General features: G+C 36.8%; 1 protein-coding gene across 1 annotated transcript in view; it reads right to left on the bottom strand.

Moving 5' to 3' along the window:
* Nucleotides 1-2,571: 2,571 nt before the first annotated feature.
* The window catches only part of SLC44A1 (solute carrier family 44 member 1), a 128,177-nt gene continuing 108,991 nt past the window's right edge, over nt 2,572-21,757 (bottom strand). The window contains exons 13-16 of the mRNA XM_090274521.1: nt 17,916-18,053; nt 8,792-9,028; nt 6,952-7,032; nt 2,572-3,978 (exon numbers count right to left, since the gene is read on the bottom strand). Of these exons, the coding sequence (XP_090130647.1) occupies nt 3,955-3,978; nt 6,952-7,032; nt 8,792-9,028; nt 17,916-18,053 (480 nt within the window). The 3' untranslated portion in view covers nt 2,572-3,954. The remainder of the gene's footprint in view (nt 3,979-6,951; nt 7,033-8,791; nt 9,029-17,915; nt 18,054-21,757) is intronic.

The following is a 21,757-nucleotide window of genomic DNA, read 5'->3' as shown; positions in this document are numbered from 1 at the left end:
CCACATCTTAACTCCAGGAACGCCATGACAGTGCACTCCTGTCAGATGGAAGATATGAGAATAGTACAGAAATTAACTGTGGCAGATACAATGATAAGCCTCCAGACTCCTGTTTTTTAAGTTGCAGTAAAAAAAGCAGTAGAGAACTTCCTTACTGAAGGGTGAAAGCTTAAAAACCTTTCAGAGGCTATGTTAAGGCTACTGGAAACTCCCAAAAGTCAAATGAGGTTATTGACCAAAAGTAAAATAATGTTCAGATCATCATAATTGGCAGCTCTGGGTTAGGAACAGATCCCAGAATTCTACTCTGCAGATGGGGGAGAAGTACCCCCTGAAATGGCTGTTATTAGCTAGCAGTGGTGCATCTTGGAAATGGTTGAAGCCTCAGGGGCAATGATATGGCCTCACAAGTATTTGGTGCCTGCAGTTCCCTTAGCTGTTCTGAGGAAGGGGCTGGGTGAAGCATTACTCTGGTTTAAAGCAGCTCAGGATTCGGGTAAAGGAAGGGACCACTTTTCCCCTGTTCCTGTAACTGCCCTAGGAAGACAAGGGGGCCCTTGGCAGATACCAAGGCCAGTGGTGTTGGGAACTGGCAGCTTAAAAAAAGTAAGAGTACCAAAGCATCTCTACAAAGGAAACACTTATTTCCAGCATAGTTTTGGATAGACTCATTGACTGCCTCTTCCTTAACCATCATGGAAAAAGTTTGAGACCAACACACAGCTAAGCCACTTAAAACTGCAGTAACTTAGGACTTAATTATGCTATAGGATAGGATAAAAGCTTTCATCCTAAATATTAAACATCGCATTCAATGGTTTAAAGCAACAACGTGCTCTGAGCTCTGCTCATCCATGCAAGGATTATACAATTTTAATGCCCTAAATTCCCAATGTTTACCGGAAGCACTGGTAAGCTTCTCATAAAAGAGGGATCTCTAAATTTATACAGAAATGTAACCTTTTCCCTCCCATACTATATTACAGCAGAGCTTACTCTTGAGGCAGGAGCCTAGAAACTCCAAATCATGCATCAGAGCCTTAATCACCTGACGACAGAAACCATAATATACTGTGGTCACCATGATCATAATTTACAGTAGAGGACATTAAGCTAAGAGTCCTGGATGCAATTTTGAATACCCACCACAGAGAAACACAGGAAAACCACAACACAGAGTCAACGGTTTATAAAATCATTCAGGTAGCCCCATTTCACAGATAATTTTTGTTTTTCATCTATTTTCCTCACTTGGGCAGAAGATGGAGGCAGTGAGTGAAGAGCAATAAGGCAGCCAGCCCATCGCTAGCTGAGGAATGACTTGCAATGGATGAAAGAGGCAGCAGGAATATCCAAACATAACCTCAAAATATTTAAATACTACTAAAAAAAAAAAAAAGCCTCTGTGAGGCTTTATAAAATGAATCAAAGAATGAAGCTCACATGAGAGGGATATTATATATATATATATATATCAAATATCTCTCTGTGTGTGCCTGTGTAACATACACATATTTGCATATATCTACCTATGTGGCACACAAATTTACTTGGGGGAAACAGCTTGGCAATTAATTTGGAACTCAAATGACATGGTTACACATAGATCATAGTTTCTAAACACAATGTTAGTAAAACAAAATTTATTTGTAAAACAGGACCTGTTATATAAAATGGCACACAATCAAGTTATACAAAAATACAAAATTTCTTTCTGATTACAGTTCTAGTTGCAAATGATAATTAGAAAGCATTCCTGGTGGCTTCCAAATAGTTGAGATTGCGAGCACATGACCCAGGGAGCAGCAAGAGTCCATGATGTTGGGTTGTCCAAGTGAGAAGAACCTAATTTCCAAATTCAAGACTTCCATCGGGTCACTTTGGAGGGAGACCTCCTAAAGTAGCTAGCTCCTGGAATGTCTTCTGTTTTGATACCCATCTTCCAGATTTTTGCCAATCCTAAATTTAGTTCCCAATATTTCTTAATGTCCAAAATCTGTGTGGCTATGAAACAGAAGGTATTTGGAATTTTCTTAGATGATTTGCTCTCTCACCTATTTGGATAATTGTTAGTTACATAATTATATTTATTCCTTTCAACTGATATAAAAGAGTACAATGATACATAGTCTGTCAGTGTTAGATGTTAACTTCTGGAGAATTATTGTTTCAAAATTGCTACTCTCACAATGTTGGTTTCCCAGATTTTGCCAAGACATGAGCTCTTAACTATGTATTTTCTTTTAAAAAATTCAGATTCTTATTGCAAATATTCTGAAAAGTCAGAAATATTACATGAGCTTTGAAAAGAAACCAAGGCATTTAGCAAATTTTAGGCTAGCTAAAGAACACGAATACTTTAAAAAAAAATGTTTTTACCTTTTGCAACAATTTAAAGGTCCAACCCTTTGAAAGGAAGCACATTAGCAAACAGCTGCTTATTAAGCTCTACTGACATTAATTGTATGCATTTCCATAATACCAGTCTAATTCTCTAATTCTGGTAGGAAGCAATGCTTTCTTTCAAAAGATTTTCCTTCCATGGAATGATAAAATGCTGAGGCTTCTTTTTTTTTTTTTTTTTTTTTGTACAGAGCCTGTATTTAGTGCAATAAGTTTAAAAAATTTGCTCTGAAATATTTACTTTACATTAACAAAAATAGCCTTTTTTTAAAAAATTGTAACAAAAAGGAGTTATCGCATAAACAGATCATGAGTTTTTCTTAGCAAATTACACTTTTTTTTTCTTAAAGCATTCACCATTACAATAAGCAGAACAATGGAATATTAGCCATTCATATCTGGTAAGCTTCAGGAATAATAAAAAAGAAGAAACACCCATAACCCAGCCCCAAACAAACAAACAAAAAAGTTCAACACTTGAGGATCAGAACATTAACCAATTCTTCAGTTAAATTTTGTAGAATTCTGGATACTTCATGAACTGCTGAGGAGAGGAGTACCTGCTAGGGTGTTTTCAGATTTTGTGGCAAGCATTTGAATAAAATGGCTATTTAGCCCTAAGCCACTCATGCTCTCTGGAGCAGAAGCCCAGAACTGGACTTTCCAATAGTCCGTTTTCCATGTTTCCTTCCCTTTGTCCCTCCCAGCATTACTTAATCTGCAAGTCAATACACAGAAACTTAAAAGACTATAATCATTGGGTGCTCCAGCTTCCTTTCAAATCAGGCACAAAATGTGTGAAAGATGCTACAAAAGTCAAAAATGAAAGATAAACCATGAGAAAAATGTTTGCATAAGAAAGATTATCTACCCTTTTCTTTTTTTTTACCTACTCTCTTACAGAAGCATTAGGGTAAACTACAAATACCTGAGGAGTTGGTTACTTTTTAATGTTGGCTGACAAATGCATGAGCGATTATGAAAGTTCCCATATTGGGCCTGCTTGTATGTTTTTAAAAATAAAATGACATGGCTTCTTTGATTGGAGAAAACTGTTTGGAGCAATTTCTTATTTCTCTGAGAGCATACGCCTAGTCTCGTCCCACTAGTACTTATGCATCAGTGAAATAAGATCTTGATTTTATGTACACATCAGGGAAATCACCCCTGAATAAACTTTAGACAGAGAACTCGATACAATAATTTTACCTAATTTAAATAACTAAAGTTAAAATCTCCTCTAAGTTATTAAAAATGTTAATCAGATATGAATCTTAACATTTCCATTAAGACAATTACAATTGAAAACATCAAATGACGGCAGTTGCCTTGTAAAAGCCACCCGTATGAAAGGAGTACATGTTTGACAAAAATAAGCATAAAAAAGGTATTAAATCCCTGTTCCTTTTCTCTGATTTTGGCTGATTATGTGTGTGTGTGTATATACATATATATATGTATACGTATATACACACACCCACACACACAATTATATCGTTATCTGTATATATTGTTTTGGAATGTCAATGGGTTCCATACGGTCGGCTAGGTTCAAGCAGAACTTGCTCCCGAAGCCTAGAAAACAAAGTCATACAGAGTAGAATCTTAGACAATTACCATTAGAAGGAGATCATGAATGATGTTACAAATACATAGATGGTCTAGATGGTCACGAACAGCAACAAAGAGAAATGAACTGAGAACCCTTCTCCCCTGAAACTATATTCCAGGGGCTGAAGTTCGTATGCATGTTGGCAATCGCACGGCTAGTCTGGACAATCTTTGAGATATACGGAGAATACTCCTCTGGTCTATGCTACTATAGCGCCCAGGTTTTTTCTCCCTTTCCTCTGAAGATTTTTTTCCTGTACAGCAGATGGTCAATGTCTCTTTCTCAAACCTCTATATCACACTTGGTAAATTTTTCTATATCATTTTCAAAAATTTAGAGAGAGACCTCACAAACCTTCAGAGTTTTCTTAACTAGTGGGATCTCTCTCTCTCTCTCTCTCTCTCTCTCTCTCTCTCTCTCTCTCAAAAAAAAAAAAAAAAGTCCAAGAGGAGAACTGGGAGTATTTATATCCAGTTCAATGATCCCTTTGTCAAAGGAAAATTTAAAACCTCATTTTCCTGAACATTATTTTATAGGCTAAAAATAAAGCCTAAATTAAAATATCCCATTAAGGGGGACGATAGACAGTGAACTCAAACAGCAGTGTTTCTACAGACAGGGCAAACTAGAAATGTCACACTTTAAAGAACTTTCATCTAAGGGAATAACGTGAATTAAACCAGGCAAGTACAAAGAAGCAATACTAAATTCTACCAATTCCCAAACTTCAGGGGGGAATTTCTCAGATAATTCTTGAGGAACACAAACACAGTGGTGGTGGTAGTAGGGGGTTACCTTTTACCATGCACACTGTAGAAAAGAGGTAAGAATTAAAGGTACCCATATGTTTAAAATTTTTAACTACCTTGTGAACAACATTTCACCCTTTTCTCCTGAGAAGTTTTTAAATTACTTCAAACATTATTCTTAGGAAGGAAATGCTACAATGTCCAAGCACCAGAAGAACAATGCACATGGAAGATGTATTTGGGGATTTGCTATTAATCTGTAAGTAATGAACTGATGAACGACAAAAAATAAAAGTGAAAACTGATTGAAGATTTTAATGCATTGTTTGAGTTAAGGGACATTAATTTAAAACTGAAAGCTATATTAGGGAACAACACCTTTCTAAATGTTTTGGCTTCGGGTAGAATGCCACACAACCTGGGCAATTCTCCTAGTATTTTAAATTATGAATTAGGCGTTTAGGTAAGAGAAGTTATACTTGCATTCTGGTCTACCACAATCCATCTATCTCTGCCTTCAAAATACAGAAATACATGCCAACTCCTAGTCAAACTAGTAAGCCCTGGATCTCCAAATATTTCTCCCTTTCTTTAAATGCTTATTACTGCACAACAACTGAATGGAAGTTTCAACTGCTGGACAGAAGAGAAGGAGGGAAAGGATGTTTTACATTTTAAGATTATCTTTATCTTTTTTAAGTCTCAGGCTTGGAACCTTATTTTCTGAAAATTAGGACAAAGCACAGGCAAGAAAGAAGTCTTCCTTTTCCACGCCGCCACAGGGCTGGCAGAACCTTCAGAGGCTGCCCCTTGGCCTGCACGAAGTAAGAGGGGTTCAGAGAGGAGGGGTAGCAGGCAAGGCACCTGACCGGAAGGACTGCTGACTGGCGTCCCTCGCCCACTCAGTCCAGTTCTGGCTGATGCACACTTTAAACTGGGAGCCAGGTAACTGTTGTCTACATCTTTTTACTTACGATTAGAGTGATCTGTGCCTTGGGAATCTGAACATTGATATTTTACTTTATTATCATCAAAGCTATTAAGAGCATCTCCAAAACAGACACTGAAAGGGGTTCACAGAGGAAAGAGTATATATCTAAACATTCTGCTGAGACTCTAATTTAGGTTGAATATGCATTATTTTCTATATACATATATGGCCTCCCCCATTCCCCATAAATGAACCCATTTCCTTTACTCTTAAATACTTAAATGGGCTTGCTTTATATATCTCTTAAGTTAGAAAACTATGAATCAAATCATTTATTGAAGTATAAAGAATAAAAGAAAGTCTTTACCTCACACTTTTGGACATTATATGCAATCAGAAGGCACAGTATTTAAAATGAACTATTAAGGATATAGGCATTTATATAATATTTTGAAATAAACATGCCACTTAAGAACAATTCATTTGTAAAATAAGTAGTAATAAGTGAGGCATCTATGGGAAAGCAGCTCAGGGGTCTTCTACACTGATAAGCTGCTTTTTTCCCCCCCAAATAAAAGTAGAATATATATGTCACTGACCAGAGGTAATTTATCCTTCTCACAATTCAGCTGAGGTGGGAGAAAACCAGGCTGTCTTACTTAGTGCAAAATGTGGGTGTTGATGAAAACAGACTTGTTTGCTATTGAAAAACAGCTTAAGAAACAAAGTACAATCCAGGCAACAGAAGAAAAAGTCAGCAAAGGGGAAAAGACAGCAACATTAACAAACCACTATTAAAAAATGAGGGGATATGGATTTTAGCAAGTTGAAAGGAATTGCTATTATCACCTTCCAAATGATAAAAACCAAACCAGCAGTTCAAGCGCACAACCAAACGTTCGGTTCAATGAAAACTAACCTCTGACCATTAAAACGAGAAACAAAAAAAAAGAAAGAAAGAAAAGAAACAGCAGTTTCGCCTTAGGGACAAGAACATCCCCTCCGCTGCCGTGACCACTCTTCATTGTGACAATGCTGTGTTCCTTTCAGCTTACTTTGACAGAAGGTGGTCTCAGCTGTGATAAAAATTCAGCCATCCAAGTGATGGGTAAACACACAAACAGAAAGAGCAGCACATCCTGCGTGACACAGATAACAAAAGCTTCCCCGGAAGAAGTGCAGTCAGTGAAGACAGAGAGAGAGAGGAAGTGAAAGTGAAATTCTTGGAGGGAGGCTACCTCCTCGTCTCCACCTACCATCGGTTTTAGCTCTCTGGCGTCGGCAGCGCCTCCCTTACCAGCTTCCTTCATTGCTTTCCTACTGTTTTCCACAAACTCCTGCAAAACAGGGACCAAATGGTACACATTCTTAGGTCCTTTCACATTTCGGTCGGCAGAGAAATTCTAAAGAACATTCACATATCTGACTGAATATTGGTAAATGGATGGCCTAAAACCATAGCAATAAAAATGTTTAGTATCAAATGTAAGAGGTGCGAAATTGGTGGGAATGAACTGCAATCTGCTGATACGAAATCTTTTCTCCATCCATTCGTTGTGACAATCTCACTTAAGATAATGTTGAGAGATAATGTTAGTTCTGGCCCAAAGACAAAATACCTAACTTAAAAAGACTGTTTTCCCACACTTAGAATGTAGTTTTATTTGCAGATTTACTTTTTCCATATCATGGTTGAATGGAACAACAAGAACATTTTACTCCATAACCTCCTTTTTAAAAAAACCCTAGAAGGTAAAAGAAAGCATTAATACTACTGAGCACAGACCACTGTTTTTACCAAACCATAAATAAGTTACTTAAACAAAAAAGTTTATCTGGACTTGAAATTACTCCATAAAGCAGGAAGACAAAGTAACAACCAGACCCTGTGGTCAGAAGTACTAACGGTGGGGCTTACATCCCCAAGGAAACATTTCTAGGCTGTCCAAGTTCATGGAGCACTTCTTCATTAAAAGTTCTCATCATTCCTATAGAGGAAACTAAAATGACAAAAGCCGTATTTTTTACTATGCTTTTGATCAGTGGCTTAAAAACAAAAATAATCTCTTCTCCTAAATGCCTTACTCACAAAATAGATGCAGTTACCACGGGTCAAATTTCATTATGAAATATTCAGTTAGAATTATAATTTAGACATTATGAAGATGTCCAAAATTAAGTTGATGATGTGTTAGTACCAAATAGGTTGGTTAACTCATTTGGTGTTTTTGCAATTAGAAAAACAAAAGAATCTAGTTTATTTACTAACATGTTTATTTTAAATACTTTAATTTAAATCCATGCTCCTGAAGATAAATTATTTCAATGTGTAATGTTTAGTCTTCAATATTATCCACTCTTAAGATAGGAATATTTCACAGCTTAATAGCTATGTACTATTATTGAAAAGCATCTTTAATTTTGTAGCATCTGATACTGATGATAGTATTTAAACCATTTTAATATAGTTTTTATATTTTTAAAAAGTTTGAGGTTCTAACATAGGGAAACTGCAGAGGCCACATAACTGTCAAGAAACTGAATATAATACCCATGTAAAGGTTCAGATCTAGAATAATAGAAAGCAAACAATCTACCAGTCACAGGTCTGTTAATCTATATTCATTACAAAACACCTTTAATTTGGCCTGACATTTTTAAGATAATGAGTTCTAATGGGGTTGACAGCAATCATGCTTAGAAAGGTGGTGGATGAAAGAAACACAGGTAGGTACTAACTGTGATCTGGGAAATAATACTTTTTGTCTTTGAGCCCCACTTCAGGAAAGTACACTTAGAACATCAATAGTCCAAGGTTCTAATGGAAGGGTCAATTCAAATCCAGTTAACTGTGGGTGTGGCGGGGTGGGGTGGGGTGGTGGGATGGGGGGCGGTGCACAACAGTATCGAATAGTGTGAAACAAGGCCTTTTAAAAGATATTGCTCTAGGTAGGTGGATTTGAAATGGTGACATCCACACCAAGAGGGCCTTCTTCCCTGACTTCCTCAAAGGCTAACCTCATTTATGGGTGTTACAGGTTTCATCCTATTACTATTTTTATTCCTAAAGCAGTAGAGAGCATTTGAAATACTTACCATCAGAACTTTATCCATATAGAATTCTCTGCCGGGGCTCCCATCATTGTATTTTGTATCAATGGCAAAACACAAGAATAATACATCCACTACCATTTCATAAATGGACAGGAAGCAATGAGCAACTAGGAAAGCAAAGAGGCAGACGATGATCAGAGGCAGCACCCATACTGTGTAATCTTGCTGGTGGTTGAGCAGCATAATCCCAGCCAAACCTGTGCAGCAGACTATCAGCACCTGAAGCAGAAAGAACAGAGATCACATTTAAAATCCTACTACAGAAAACCACTGCTTCTTCACCTTCTGCAGATTAAAATTTTCTTTACTACTTATGTACGATGGCCATATAAATCCATTCCATCTCAAATTGCAAAGTAAAATCCATAGCTATAATATATAGTTATATATGTAGTCATATAATAGAAAATTAAAAATCCTTGTCGACATTAAAAATAATCAAGTTTTCCAAATGTTATGCTTGTCTCCTAAAGCTTCCTTTATTTAGCACCTGTGGAGATTCTTAAGTATACACGTATTTTTTTAAAAAATACGCATATTCTTAGCACATTTAAGGGTATTGCTATGGAATTTTTTGTAAGCATTTTTACATTTATGAAATAGTATTGTATAAGCAAATCATTAAAAGTTCTTTATTAATATTTATGGTATCATTATAATAAGTGTTTCATAAATACTTATTCAGCTACATAATGTCATTTTATGGGTGATTTAAAATTTATTTAACCACTCTCCTTCAGTTTGAGACTTTATTATTTTCCAATATAAATAATGCTGCAACAAACATCTCTAAGAGCTTTTTATTCATTTCATATTTTATTTCAAATAGAATATGGGGCAAATTTAATATAATTTGCCATGAAGTTTAAATTTGGACCATCTGTGAAAAAAACAGGTTGCCAAAAAAATCCATAAGAATAAAAGAAATTACTAATTTGATTATTTTCAAGAACCACCTACTCTGATGCTTCATCACCTCATAGGCATCACTTTGCATTTTTTGTGGTTCTTTGGGGACATTTTATTTCAGCCTTTCAACAACCCTATGAATGGCTTATGGCAAACATTAGCATCCTCTTTTTATAGACTGAGAAACATGCTAGCCAGCCAACCTGTCCAAGGTCAGAAAGTAGAAGAGCAGATACCATTCATATAATGGCCTATAATGCCAATTTCAGTGCTCTTTCCAGGTAAAAACTCAGCAAATACTTGGATACTGATACAAAGCAGTGATAGGTTATATTGTACCCCAGACACACTCCTGCCCAGCCCTTTACTTGGCATAGCATCCAGCTTTAAATAACAAAGGGAAAGAGTCCTCTAGAACTACATCAGCCTTTCCTTGTCCAGTGGTGAGGAGAGTCAGCCTGGGATTCTTCTTTTGTCTTTTCTTCACTATTGATCAACACCAAAGCATCTTTCACTCACCATTAACTTAACCAGGAGTTATAATGCATTAGATGATACACTGGTTAAGCTTTAAATTGATCCCTCTTTCAGATGATTTTAGGGAGCAAATCTGGGTCTGTCTACAATTTGGAAGACCACCCGTGCGCACGCGCGCGCGCGCGCCGGCACGCACACACACACACACACACACACACACACACACACACACACACACACACCATTTTTGTGACTGACTCTTATGACTCTTCTCTGCTAGTGACTTAGTTCTGAGGTGATTTCCACAGATAACTAACCATATTCATTTTCCACTCTTTTGGTTGCTATTTTAGAGTGAGTTATTTCTTATTCTCTTATTCAATTTTTTTATATCCACCTGATGGAAAGACTGAGGTTAGGTTCTTTATGCTCTCACTATGCCACTAAAAGTTGAGCCACATTTGGAATGTTAAAACTAAATATAGGTAGACGGTGTGGCTCAGAAAAACTAGACGCTGAAAGAAGAGCTGTTGAGATGGAAGGTGGATACTGTCATGTGAGAAACAACTTCAATATTATATTATGCTAAGTGAAATAAGCCAGTTGGTGAAAGACAAATATCATATGAGCTCACCTATAAGAAGAATCTAATGGACAAAATAAACTAAAGAACAAAATAAAACCACAAGCATGGAAACATGAAACAGACCAACAGTGACCAGAAGGGAGAGGGGAAGGGACTAATGGTGGAAAGGATGGGAAGGGACTAGACAAAGAACATGTATGAATGACCCATGGACATGGACAACGGGGTGGGAACTGACTGTGGGAGTGGGGGGTGGAGTGGGTGGAGGAGGGCAAAGGGGGGAAAATTGGGACAACTGTAAGACAATAACAATTAAAAAATAAATTAAAAATATCAAAAAAGAAACAACTTCAAGAATTAGTCATATTTAGGCAACGAAGTCAAAGAAATGTAATAATTTCTCCCAAATATAATGAAAGGGTGTTATGCATTTATTCAAGCAGAGAACACATGGGTCTCAAATGCTTAGAGGGGCTAGAAATCACTTGGGAAATTTGTGAACAATGCAGATTCCTGGGCCATACCCCCCCACAGAATCTGATTGGTTGGATTTAAGCCCAGCAATTATCATTTTTAAAGTGCCCCAGGTGATTCTAATAAAGTCCAAGATGTACTTGGTCCATAACTCCATGGTAGAGTACACAGACCCAAGGTAGTGTTCAAGAGAATCACCTGGGACTGCTACTTGCAGTTTTCATGTATTTAAATTTTCTTTTATACTATGGTTTATAATGCATGTACTAGTAAAGGCTATATATTATTAATAGATAAATGTAAATATATTAGAAAAAATATGCACATTTTTTGCAATAAGATGCATGATTTTAAAAATCCGGACACTTTTGTTCCAGAGGATAAATTATTAGTGATACCATAGAAGAGATTCATACACAGGGTAGGTTGTGAGAAGGAGGAAGGGAAGAGATGCTAGTTTTGACATCAGAAAGATGTTGCTTTGAATCAAAGTTAGTACCTCTTAGTTGTGTGACTCTAAGTAAGTTCACATATCTCTTCTGAGGCTTTTATTTCACCTTTAATTTAAAAGAGACACAATACATCCCATAACTGTTAAGCCCTCTAAAAGCATTAACACAGTGCCTGGAAATCTTAGTTGTTTTATTTTTGCCACCACAAATCTTGCATTTATGATGCCTTTTCCCCATGGGACCCCTGTTTTGAAAGACTTGGTTTACCAATAAAGTAGCATTTATAAGTGATAACATATTCTCATTTTTTATTAATTCAAAGCCAAATAAATTGCAAACTACAGCATATAATTATTAGAAAAAGTATTATAAAATAGAGGTAAAAATGATTTCACATAGAAGCAAAGAAACTTGAGATTTTGGTCCATTTGTATAGCTTTTCTGGGGGAAAATTTGCAATATCTATTAGACTAAAGTCTTACCTTTGAGAACCCTATAAATCAGTGACCACAAGTCACAAGCCATTCAACCAGAGTAGCTAAGTTCCCTTCTAAATCTCATTGACCACTCCATGAAACCATTAAGGCTCCATAGGAATGGCATCCAGGACATTGTCTCTTGTATTCTTTTTAAAAACTCAGGGTTTTAAAGTTAAATTGTAAAATTTGAGATCATTGTGAATTTGCATGCAGTTTTTAGCAATAACACAGAATGATCCCACATACCCCTACCCCAGTTCCCTTCAAGGACATCTTGCACAATTATAGAACAGTATCACAACCAGGGCACTGGCGCTGGTCATGATACAGAGCACTTCCATTATCACAAGGATCCTTCACTTTAACCTTTCATAGCTACCCCTGCTTCTCTCCAACCCCATCTCTAATTGGGCAACCACAAATCTGTTCTCCTTTCCATAATGTTTTCATTTCATGAATGTTATATCAATGGAATCATATAGTATATACTCTTCTGGGACTGGCATGTTTCACTCGGCAAATTTACCTCAAGAGTCACCCAAGTCATTGTGTGCATACATAGTTAGCTCCTGACACTGTCTTTCATTATGATCTACCTAGTTGAACTACTTGATCAGAAACTGTGCACACTAGCAGCCACTTAATTGTAATAAAAGAAACTCTTCTCAAAAAGATTTACTGTATTTTGTGATCAGAAATACACTCGAAAAAAAAAAAGAAAACCACAGAATTTATCTTAGTATGTTGGAAACTCAGAACATTTTTCTTTCTTATTTTTCTTCTTTATTTTTGATTTCTTGATTAAAAAATGTTTATCTTTCATGGTTTTAAGTAATTTTTTACAATATTATAATTATATTATTCAAATTTATATATTTCTGGAAAGCAATTTGGCAATGCAATATTAAGAACCTTATTATGTACTCTGACCCATTAATTCTACTTCTAGGATTCTGGCCTCAGGAAAGGAGTACTGTATTGATGTGAACAAGGATTTGTATACAAAACAGGAAATGTTCATAATACAAAATGAAAAGAGGAATACAAAACTGCCTTTTCTACTGGATTTTAAATTCTCTTTATTGACTAGTATGTGACCAACACCCAGAATAGTCCCTAGGACATTTCTATAAATATTTGTTGAATGAATAAAAAAAGAAAAAAAGATTATGATAAACCCAAAGAAAAAATTTTGACAGATAGGTCACTAGGCTGCTGAAAATCTCAAAGCCAATTTTAAAACATAGTATTTTATCATCTCTATATATTTTCCATTATAAAATGAATGCATACTTAATATACAGGACTTTATTTTATTATTGTAAAATAGGGGAAGCAGTTTATTTTCACTCTTTTTCTTATGCACATTTTAAAACAGTATTGTGTGCTGTAGCTCAGTGGACTGAGCATTGGCCTGCAAGCCAAGTTTCGCTGGTTCAATTCCCAGTCAGGGCACATGACTAGGCTGCACGTCAGGTCCCCAGTTGGGGGCGCAAGTGAGAGGCAACCACACAGTGAGGTTTCTCTCCCTCTCTTTCTCCTTTCCCTTCTCTCTAAAAATAAAATAAATAAATAAATAACAAATAAATAAATTATTTTAAAAAATAAAATAAAATAAATAAAAACAGTATTGTGATAGTCTAGCAGTTTTACTCAGCATTTTCACTTATTGTATCACATGCATTATCATATTATAAAATCTTAATAAAATATGACTTAATAGGTGAATAATTGTCTGTTGACTATTATTTCCAATGATTTCTCTATGGTTAGGCAGTAGGCTGTTTAAAATTGATTACTGTTATAAATAATGGTGTATTTAAAATTATTTTTTAGCACTGGTTTACCAATCATTAGGATTACTGAATCAAAATACTTTTTTAAAGAAAGGTCTAAGGGTAAAGTTAATGTCAGTTGAAGCGACTATAGTGATTATAGCACCTAGTGATTAAAAACGTAGAGCGGACAGACCTGAGTTTGAACTCCAGTTCTGCCATACACTAGTTCTCTAAATTTGGGCAGCCTACTCAGCTCTCTAAACTTTGGTTTCCTCTGCTACAAAATGAAGATAATAGATCATCTTATGGGGGAGGACAAATATAACCCTTTCAGTAAAGCACTTCCCTTAGTACCTGATACCCAGCAAGTGTCTCAATCCGAGTTTACTAAAATCACCATCATGATCAAATATTGCCACTCAGTATAATTTTCTCCCTTAGTATAATTTTTTCCTACTTGGCTTTTAATTTCCGTTTTACTTTTATTGCTTTTTGGATGTATGTTTTTAAATTGTTTCATATCTTTCTTAGCAGTAGGGATAAGTTATAAATATGTGAAAAGTAAACAAAAAATGTGAAGCCTCCCAGAATTAGTCATATAGATATAAATTAGCATATAGCATATAAATAACATTAAGTTACTAAGTGCTCAGGAAATGTACTCATCAGTCTTTAAAATGCATTAACTTTCTTAGTCCTTACTAGTAAAAAAAAACCTCTTATTGTAAAAACATGACAAAACAAATCCAACAGTCATAATGTAAGTTTAATTATAAATTTTCAAAATAACTATCTGTACAGTTATAGAATTCTTTTTAGATGACAGTTGCTTAAGAACTTAAAATCACACAGTGCTATCATTTTTACACCAAATATGTTTTTTCTTTCAAAAACATTTTAAAAGCACAGTGGCTGGAGTAACCTAGTGTTGGACAGTAAGTGAATGCTTAAGAACAGCTTTTGATTACGGTCATGACGGAGGCATAGGTAAACATGGCTCGCCTCCCTGCACAACCACAGCAAACAATACAACTAGACTACAAAACAAATGTCACCCAGAATCATCAGAAAATTGAGCTCTATGGAAGTCCAACAACCAAGGAATTAAAAGAAGCCACATTCATCCACATGGTAGGAGGGGCGGAGACCTGAAGATGTGTGGAGATGAGGAACAGAGTAGTGGATAAAAATTGGGAGGGATACCTCGGGAGCAAGGGAACCCCAGCCCCACACGAGACTACCGAGCCCAGGTTCCAGCGCCACGATGGTAAGTCCCCATAATTCCTGGCTATAAAAACCAGTGCGGGTAGCGGCAGAAGAAGAAACTGTGGGATTCTCAGGAGTCTCCTCTAAAAGGGCCCTCAATGGACTTATGACTTACACAGACCCACTCTCACTGGGTTTCAGCACCAGGGCAACAGCTGGAAGGGCACCAGAGCAAACAGGGATAAATTGAAGTGACTGGCATTAGGGCAAGTGCCAAGAGAGAGCTTTCTCCTGGACAAAACCCCAGAGGCCAGGCAGTGGCATTGGTCCCTCTCTGAGCCCTCCCCCAACACAGAGCCAAAGAGCAGCGACTGGGGTTGCCCTGCCCTGGCAATTACCTAAGGCTCCACCCTACACAACTTACAGGTGTGCTTTTCTACAACAGGCCATGCTGCTAAGGCAGAGAGTCAAAGCAGCTCTATGTAATACACAGAAACAAAAACAGGGAGGCTGCCAAAATGAAGAGATAAAGGAATATGGCCCGAACGAAAGAACAGAACAAAACTCCAGAAAAAGAACTAAATGTAATGGAGATAAGCAATCTATCAGATGGAGAATTCAAAACACTGGTTATAAGGTTACTCAAGGAACCTAGTGAGGACCTCAACAGCATAAAAAAAGATCCAGTCAGAAATGAAGGTTACACTAAGTGAAATAAAGAAAAATTTACAGAGAACCAACAGTGGAGGGGATGAAGCCCAGAATCAAACCAGTGATTTGGAATGTAAGGAAAAAACATTGAATCAGAACAACAAGAAGAAAAAAGAACCCAAAAAACGAGGATAGGCTAAGAAGCCTGTAGGACATCTTCAAAAGTACCAATATTCAAATCATAAGTGTGCTAAAGGGAGGACAGAAAGAGCAAGAAATTAAAAACTTATTTGAAAAAATAATGAAAGAAAACTTCCCTAATTTGGCTAAGGAAATAGACATACCAGTCCTGGAAGCAGAGAGTCCCAAACAAGTTGGACCCAAAAAGGACCACACCAAGACACATCATAATTAAAATACCAAAGTTTGAAGATAAAGAGAAAATCTTAAAAGAAGCAAGAGAGAAGAAGATAGTTATCTACAAAAGAGTTCCCATAAGACTGTCAGCTGATTTCTCAAAAGAAACTTTCTAGGCTAGAAGTGACTGGCAAGAAGTATTCAAAGTGATGAAAAGCAAGGACCTAAAACCTAGATTACTCTACTCAGCAAAGCTATCATTTAGAATCAAAAGACAAATAAAGTGCTTCCCAGACAAGGTAAAGCTAAAGGAGTTCATCATCACCAAGCCATTATTATATGAAACGTTAAAGGGATTTATTTTTTAAAAAAAGATCAAAATTATGAACATTAAAATGGCAATAAATTCACAACTATCAAAAACTGAATCCAAAAAACAAACTAAGCAAATAAGCAGAACACGAACAGAATTAGATACGGGGATCATTTGGAGGGTTATCGGTTGGGCGGGGAAAGGGGGAGAAAGGGGGAGATGGTGCAGGGATTAAGAAATACAAACTGGTCTGTACAAAATAGACAGAGGGAAGTTAAGAACAGTATAGGAAATGGAGAAGCCAAAGAACTTATATGCATGACCCATGGACATAAACTAAGGGGGGTCTTGCTGAAGGGAATGGGAGGTACTGGGTGGAGGAGGGTAAAGGGGGAAAATTGGGACAACTGTAATAGCATATTCAATAAAATATATTTAAAAAATAGCAGTTGATGAAATATTGACCATCATGACAATGAGTAATTATGAAGCAATATGAAAAATGTATATGATATACTGTGAGGTGAAAAGGGCAGAACAAACAAGTATGTATGCTATGATTGTTGTACTGCAGAATTATAAGCCTATGAAAAATACTGGAAGGGAATAGATCACACCGATAAAGTTTTAGGTTATAGCGATGGTGCCTGTTTCTTAACTCAAATTTTCTTAATATTTTATGGTTTGAAATACAACTACAATAAAATACATTTACAATGTTATTTATTATTTTTCAGATTTTAATAGCGGTATACAATAAATTACTTCTCAGACACTTCTAAGGATATTTAAGTCTCACTCCCCAATAGCTCTATTTTAAAATGGTTTATATATAATAATGATGACAGCTAACATTCATCAAGAACTTACAATGTAACAAGCAATGTCTTAGGTATACTACATGTATTAACCAGTTTAATTCTCCGATCCTAAGGGTTTGGCATTATTATTACTCCAAATTTATAAATAAGCAAACTGAGGCACAGAGAGGTTATGTACCCTGCTTCGGGTCACATAGCTAGTCAGTGAAAGAGGCGGGATTTAAATCCAGGCAGTCAAGCTGCAGATGCAGTCCCTCCAACCACAACCCAGGCCATTACTTAATTCTTTACAGTTCAAAATATGTAAGAAATATAGGCAAGTTACACTTACCCACCCCGTGCCTCAGTTTCCCCACTTGTAAAATGAAAATAACAATAGATCTTCCTTTACAAATTTCTTCTGAGGATTAAGTGAGCACAATACATGTAAAGTACTTAGAAAAGTACCTCACACGTATTAATTAAGGGCTTTGTAAGTGCTTGCTATATATTAAGGTATAATACTTTTAGGTTTTTGGTGGGCTAGATGTTTCTGAAATTAAAGAGCAAAATATATATATGCAAGAAGTTACTGTATATCTCAGATAATATACTTGGTCTTACCTTGCCCAGGAATAACATGAAATCCCCCACGGTGTTGATGGCAGCCACGCGCAAAGCATTCTCCACAAGAATGACAAAGGCGTCCTTCGCTGAGGTGCAGAAGTTGGTGCTGTTGATAGCTGTGGCTGTGTATGCGTTCTGGACAAAAGCAAAAACGGTATTTCACCAACAAATGCGACCTTACTTTGTTGAGATATAAACCAAGCATAATTAAGTATAGTTTGTAGAAAATATTGCACAATGAAACCCATGGCTTTGGTGAGATATAGATTAAGATGAAACACAAGAAAATAGGAGCTATTTAAAAAATTACCTGATATGATAAAAAGAAGTTATCAGCTGGCTTAGTTTCAGTCCTTTAAAAACACTGGTATTTATTACAAATATATACTAACTTTTCTAACACCCACTAAGTTCTTCCCTGTCTTAGTAAATCAAACATAACTGAACCTTTCCTAGATGTCTTAGGCGCATCCCTATGAATATCAGGGATACATGATCACCATCCCAGTGATGCTCAGAAAGCTACACAAATACGCAAAGGCGTCAGATGGCTGTGCTGTTTTATCTGGACCGCCTACCATCTCCCCCTTGGTGCCTTCTTCTCTGCTGTCACTTCCCACGGCCAGCGGACAGCTGTTTGCTGCCCAATATTTTACATCCCTCATTGTGGGAGCAGGACCTGAATTCTCATTTAAGAAAAGAGCCCTTCCCCGAGTCTTTAGAGTCTGAGTGGAGTTGACACCATCTTCAGCTGTGGGGCTTGGCAAGACAAGTTCAGAAACTGGCATATAAACTAATCAGAGCCAATGAAAATAAATGCTATTCCCTGGGGCTTCTGGGAAATGAGGTTTCCTTTCTCACCCATAGGTGCTCCTGACAGAGCAGCTCTCTCCTCTTTCTGGATAACACGCTGTGAGGGCATGAACTGCCAGGGATATTTTGCCAAAATAACGGGAAGAGCCTAAAGGTGCTGCTGGACACAGTGTGGAACTGAGGGGGAGGCTGACACCAGAGAGAAACCAGGTACTTGAGCTTGATGACAATATTTGCATCATTAGGAACTAGGACTTTTCAGTTATAGAAGCTAATATATTGCTAAGAATCCCTCCCCTCTCCTTCTTCTCCCTCCCCCTTTCTCATACACTCTCTCTCTCTCTCTCTTTTTTAGGTCAGATAGAGTTGGCTTTCTATCCCTTGTAGCCCTGAGTCCCAGATGACCCATTTTTATTCAATTATACCCGCTTCTGCTGCCCCATGTCGTCTTGACCCCTAGTCACAGACTGCCGCTCCCCACCCCCGCCAACCTTTTTATACTACATTTGAGAACAGCCTTGGAACTTTCCAGGGAATGTGAATAAGTACTATAAAATCAAATGTGTCTAAGTCCTAGGAAAGTATATGGATTTTGTGACTACAACTTTTGGTCCTGAGGAATTTTTGGTTTAGTGCTGACTTAACTATTGGTGGGCCCAAAATGTTCGTCTTGCCGGAAAACTGCTGGACACAAAGGACGTACTTTACACTGTGTTGTCTATAAAACTTTAAGCAATGAATTAGGATGAGACAGTCTTGAATTTATGAATGTTCCAACTGAATCCTTATTAGTTATTAGGAACCTGATATGGAGATGAGGTTTGATTTATCAAAAAATTTAATTTGCCATTATATGATTAAATTACTGATTAAAAATGCAGAGCATTTCAGGGACAAGGAAAGAGTACTGTACTGAGTAGATTCCTACTTACGGTTCACAAACTTTTTTCACCAATAAAGCACTTGAAAATTATGGTGCTCTTTGAGAAACACAGTTATGATTTCAATATATGAAATTCCCTCACACAAATTAGGGTAATTTATTTCAGAATACACTATGTATTATGTTTGCTGGTCTTTTATCTCAAAAGCTAATGCATACAGCATTGTAAGGAAATCATACTGTTAAGTTTCTCTTTGCATTCATCTGCTGCTTGGTCTCTTCTGTGGTCATCTCAATGCTTCCTGTCAGTTAAAAGATGGCAGGCACCAAAGAGTTAACTGCCTGACTACAGTGGCCCACATTTCTTCATTTTTACAAAGCTCCTTTTGAAACATTTTGCAAAAATGCTTTGATGACATCAAAATAAACCATACTTTCAATCTTGTGTAACAGTAACTCCGCTGAAAAACCATGGAGAACTGCCCTCATCTGAACTATTCTCAAAAACCAAAACTAGTTTCCAGTTGTCACCAGTTCCTTATATACTCACTAAAAACAAACAAACAAACAAACAAAAAAAACCCACTTAGCAATTTATTCTAGAGAAAGGGTGTTGTAACTAGTGTCTATGGGCCAAAGCTTGCCTGCTGCCTACTTTGCCAATAAAGTTCTATTGAAACACAGCCATGCTCATTTGCTTATATATTGTACATGGCTTTTTTCTTGCTACAGTGGCAGAACTGTGAGAGACTACATGGCCCACAAAGCCAAAAATATTTACTTCCTCTATTCTAAGACATGATTAAGAGACTAATGAACCAGTTACAGTCGTCCTTCGGTATCTGCAGGTGTTTGGTTCCAGAATGCCCCGTGATACCACATCCAGTAACACTTATGTCCCTTACATAAAATGGCATAGTATTTGCATATAACATATGCACATTCTCTTATATACCTAAATCATCTCTAGATTACTTATAATACCTAATATAACATAAATGCTACATGAATAGTTATTATACTGTATTATTTAGGAAATAATGACAAGAAAGTCAGTATATATTAAGTACAGATGCAACCATCACAGGCCTAATGACATGGTACATGACAGCAACGTAACACTCCCCCCCAATGTTTTCCATCCACGTTGGTTAAATATACAGATGTGGAACCTATGGATATGGAACACACAAATATAAAGGGCCAACTGTATTAAATAGTAGCTTTTCAGAGGAAAATACCCTACCACATTATATACATAATAATATATATTTATATGTGTGTGTATATAGATATATGATGCTTCCTGAAGTATAAAAAGCACTATAATGTCTAGAATCAGGGATACTGAACAACCCATTTAAATCAACTACGTATTGTCTTAAATCCCATTTCCTCAATAAGGACAGACAAGTCTCTCTTAATTACGCTGTTCTACCCTTTGCAGTTTGAACTTGACTTTCCTTTAAAGAGGAGACAGAAGAGAGGATCCACACAGCTCCAATCCCTTCTGTCATCATCAGACCAGGAGCAGGCCCAATACTTCCAACATAAACTATAAAAGCTTTTTTCTTGTCCTCATTAATTTTCAGGAGCATCAGTTTATTTGAGAACTGTTATTATTCCTCCTCTGCTACTTCTTTCTTCCCTCTCAACCCTAACCCTGCCCAACTCATTCCATTTACTTTTAAAGCAGAAGCCCATTTATTTGTAGACATGGAAGGAGGCAGGAATCTTTTTTTTTTTTTAACTCCTCAGTTTCAGGGTAGGATAGGCTCATAGAAATTTAACCTTCTTGGCAATATTTCTACAGATCTGTGCAACTCCTTCATATTCGACCTAACTGAAAACATTAAGAGCGTATTTTCCAAGCTTTCTCCCACTCCCAAGGCAGTTAGATGAGCTGCATGAGATACACAAAGGTCACGATGACCTCTTCAGAAAATGTGCTATAGAGCACAGCAAGTCAATAAAATTTCTCTCAGCTTCTATACCACCTAGTCTAAAAGGATTCACACTAAAATTCTCAAGAAATTCTGAGTCCTTTGTAGCTTTCCCTAGGACCTGCTCTCTGAGCTTTCTTCAGACCACTTAGCTGAGATGTTTAGAGCCCATCCACGTTCTTCTCAGACAGCCTTCCTGA

Source organism: Furipterus horrens, unplaced genomic scaffold (genome assembly GCF_987537825.1).
Source record: "Furipterus horrens unplaced genomic scaffold, mFurHor1.1.pri manual_scaffold_4, whole genome shotgun sequence".
Classification (NCBI taxonomy): domain Eukaryota; kingdom Metazoa; phylum Chordata; class Mammalia; order Chiroptera; family Furipteridae; genus Furipterus; species Furipterus horrens.
Note: the sequence above shows the minus strand (reverse complement) of the source record. Positions and strands in the feature narration are given on the sequence as shown.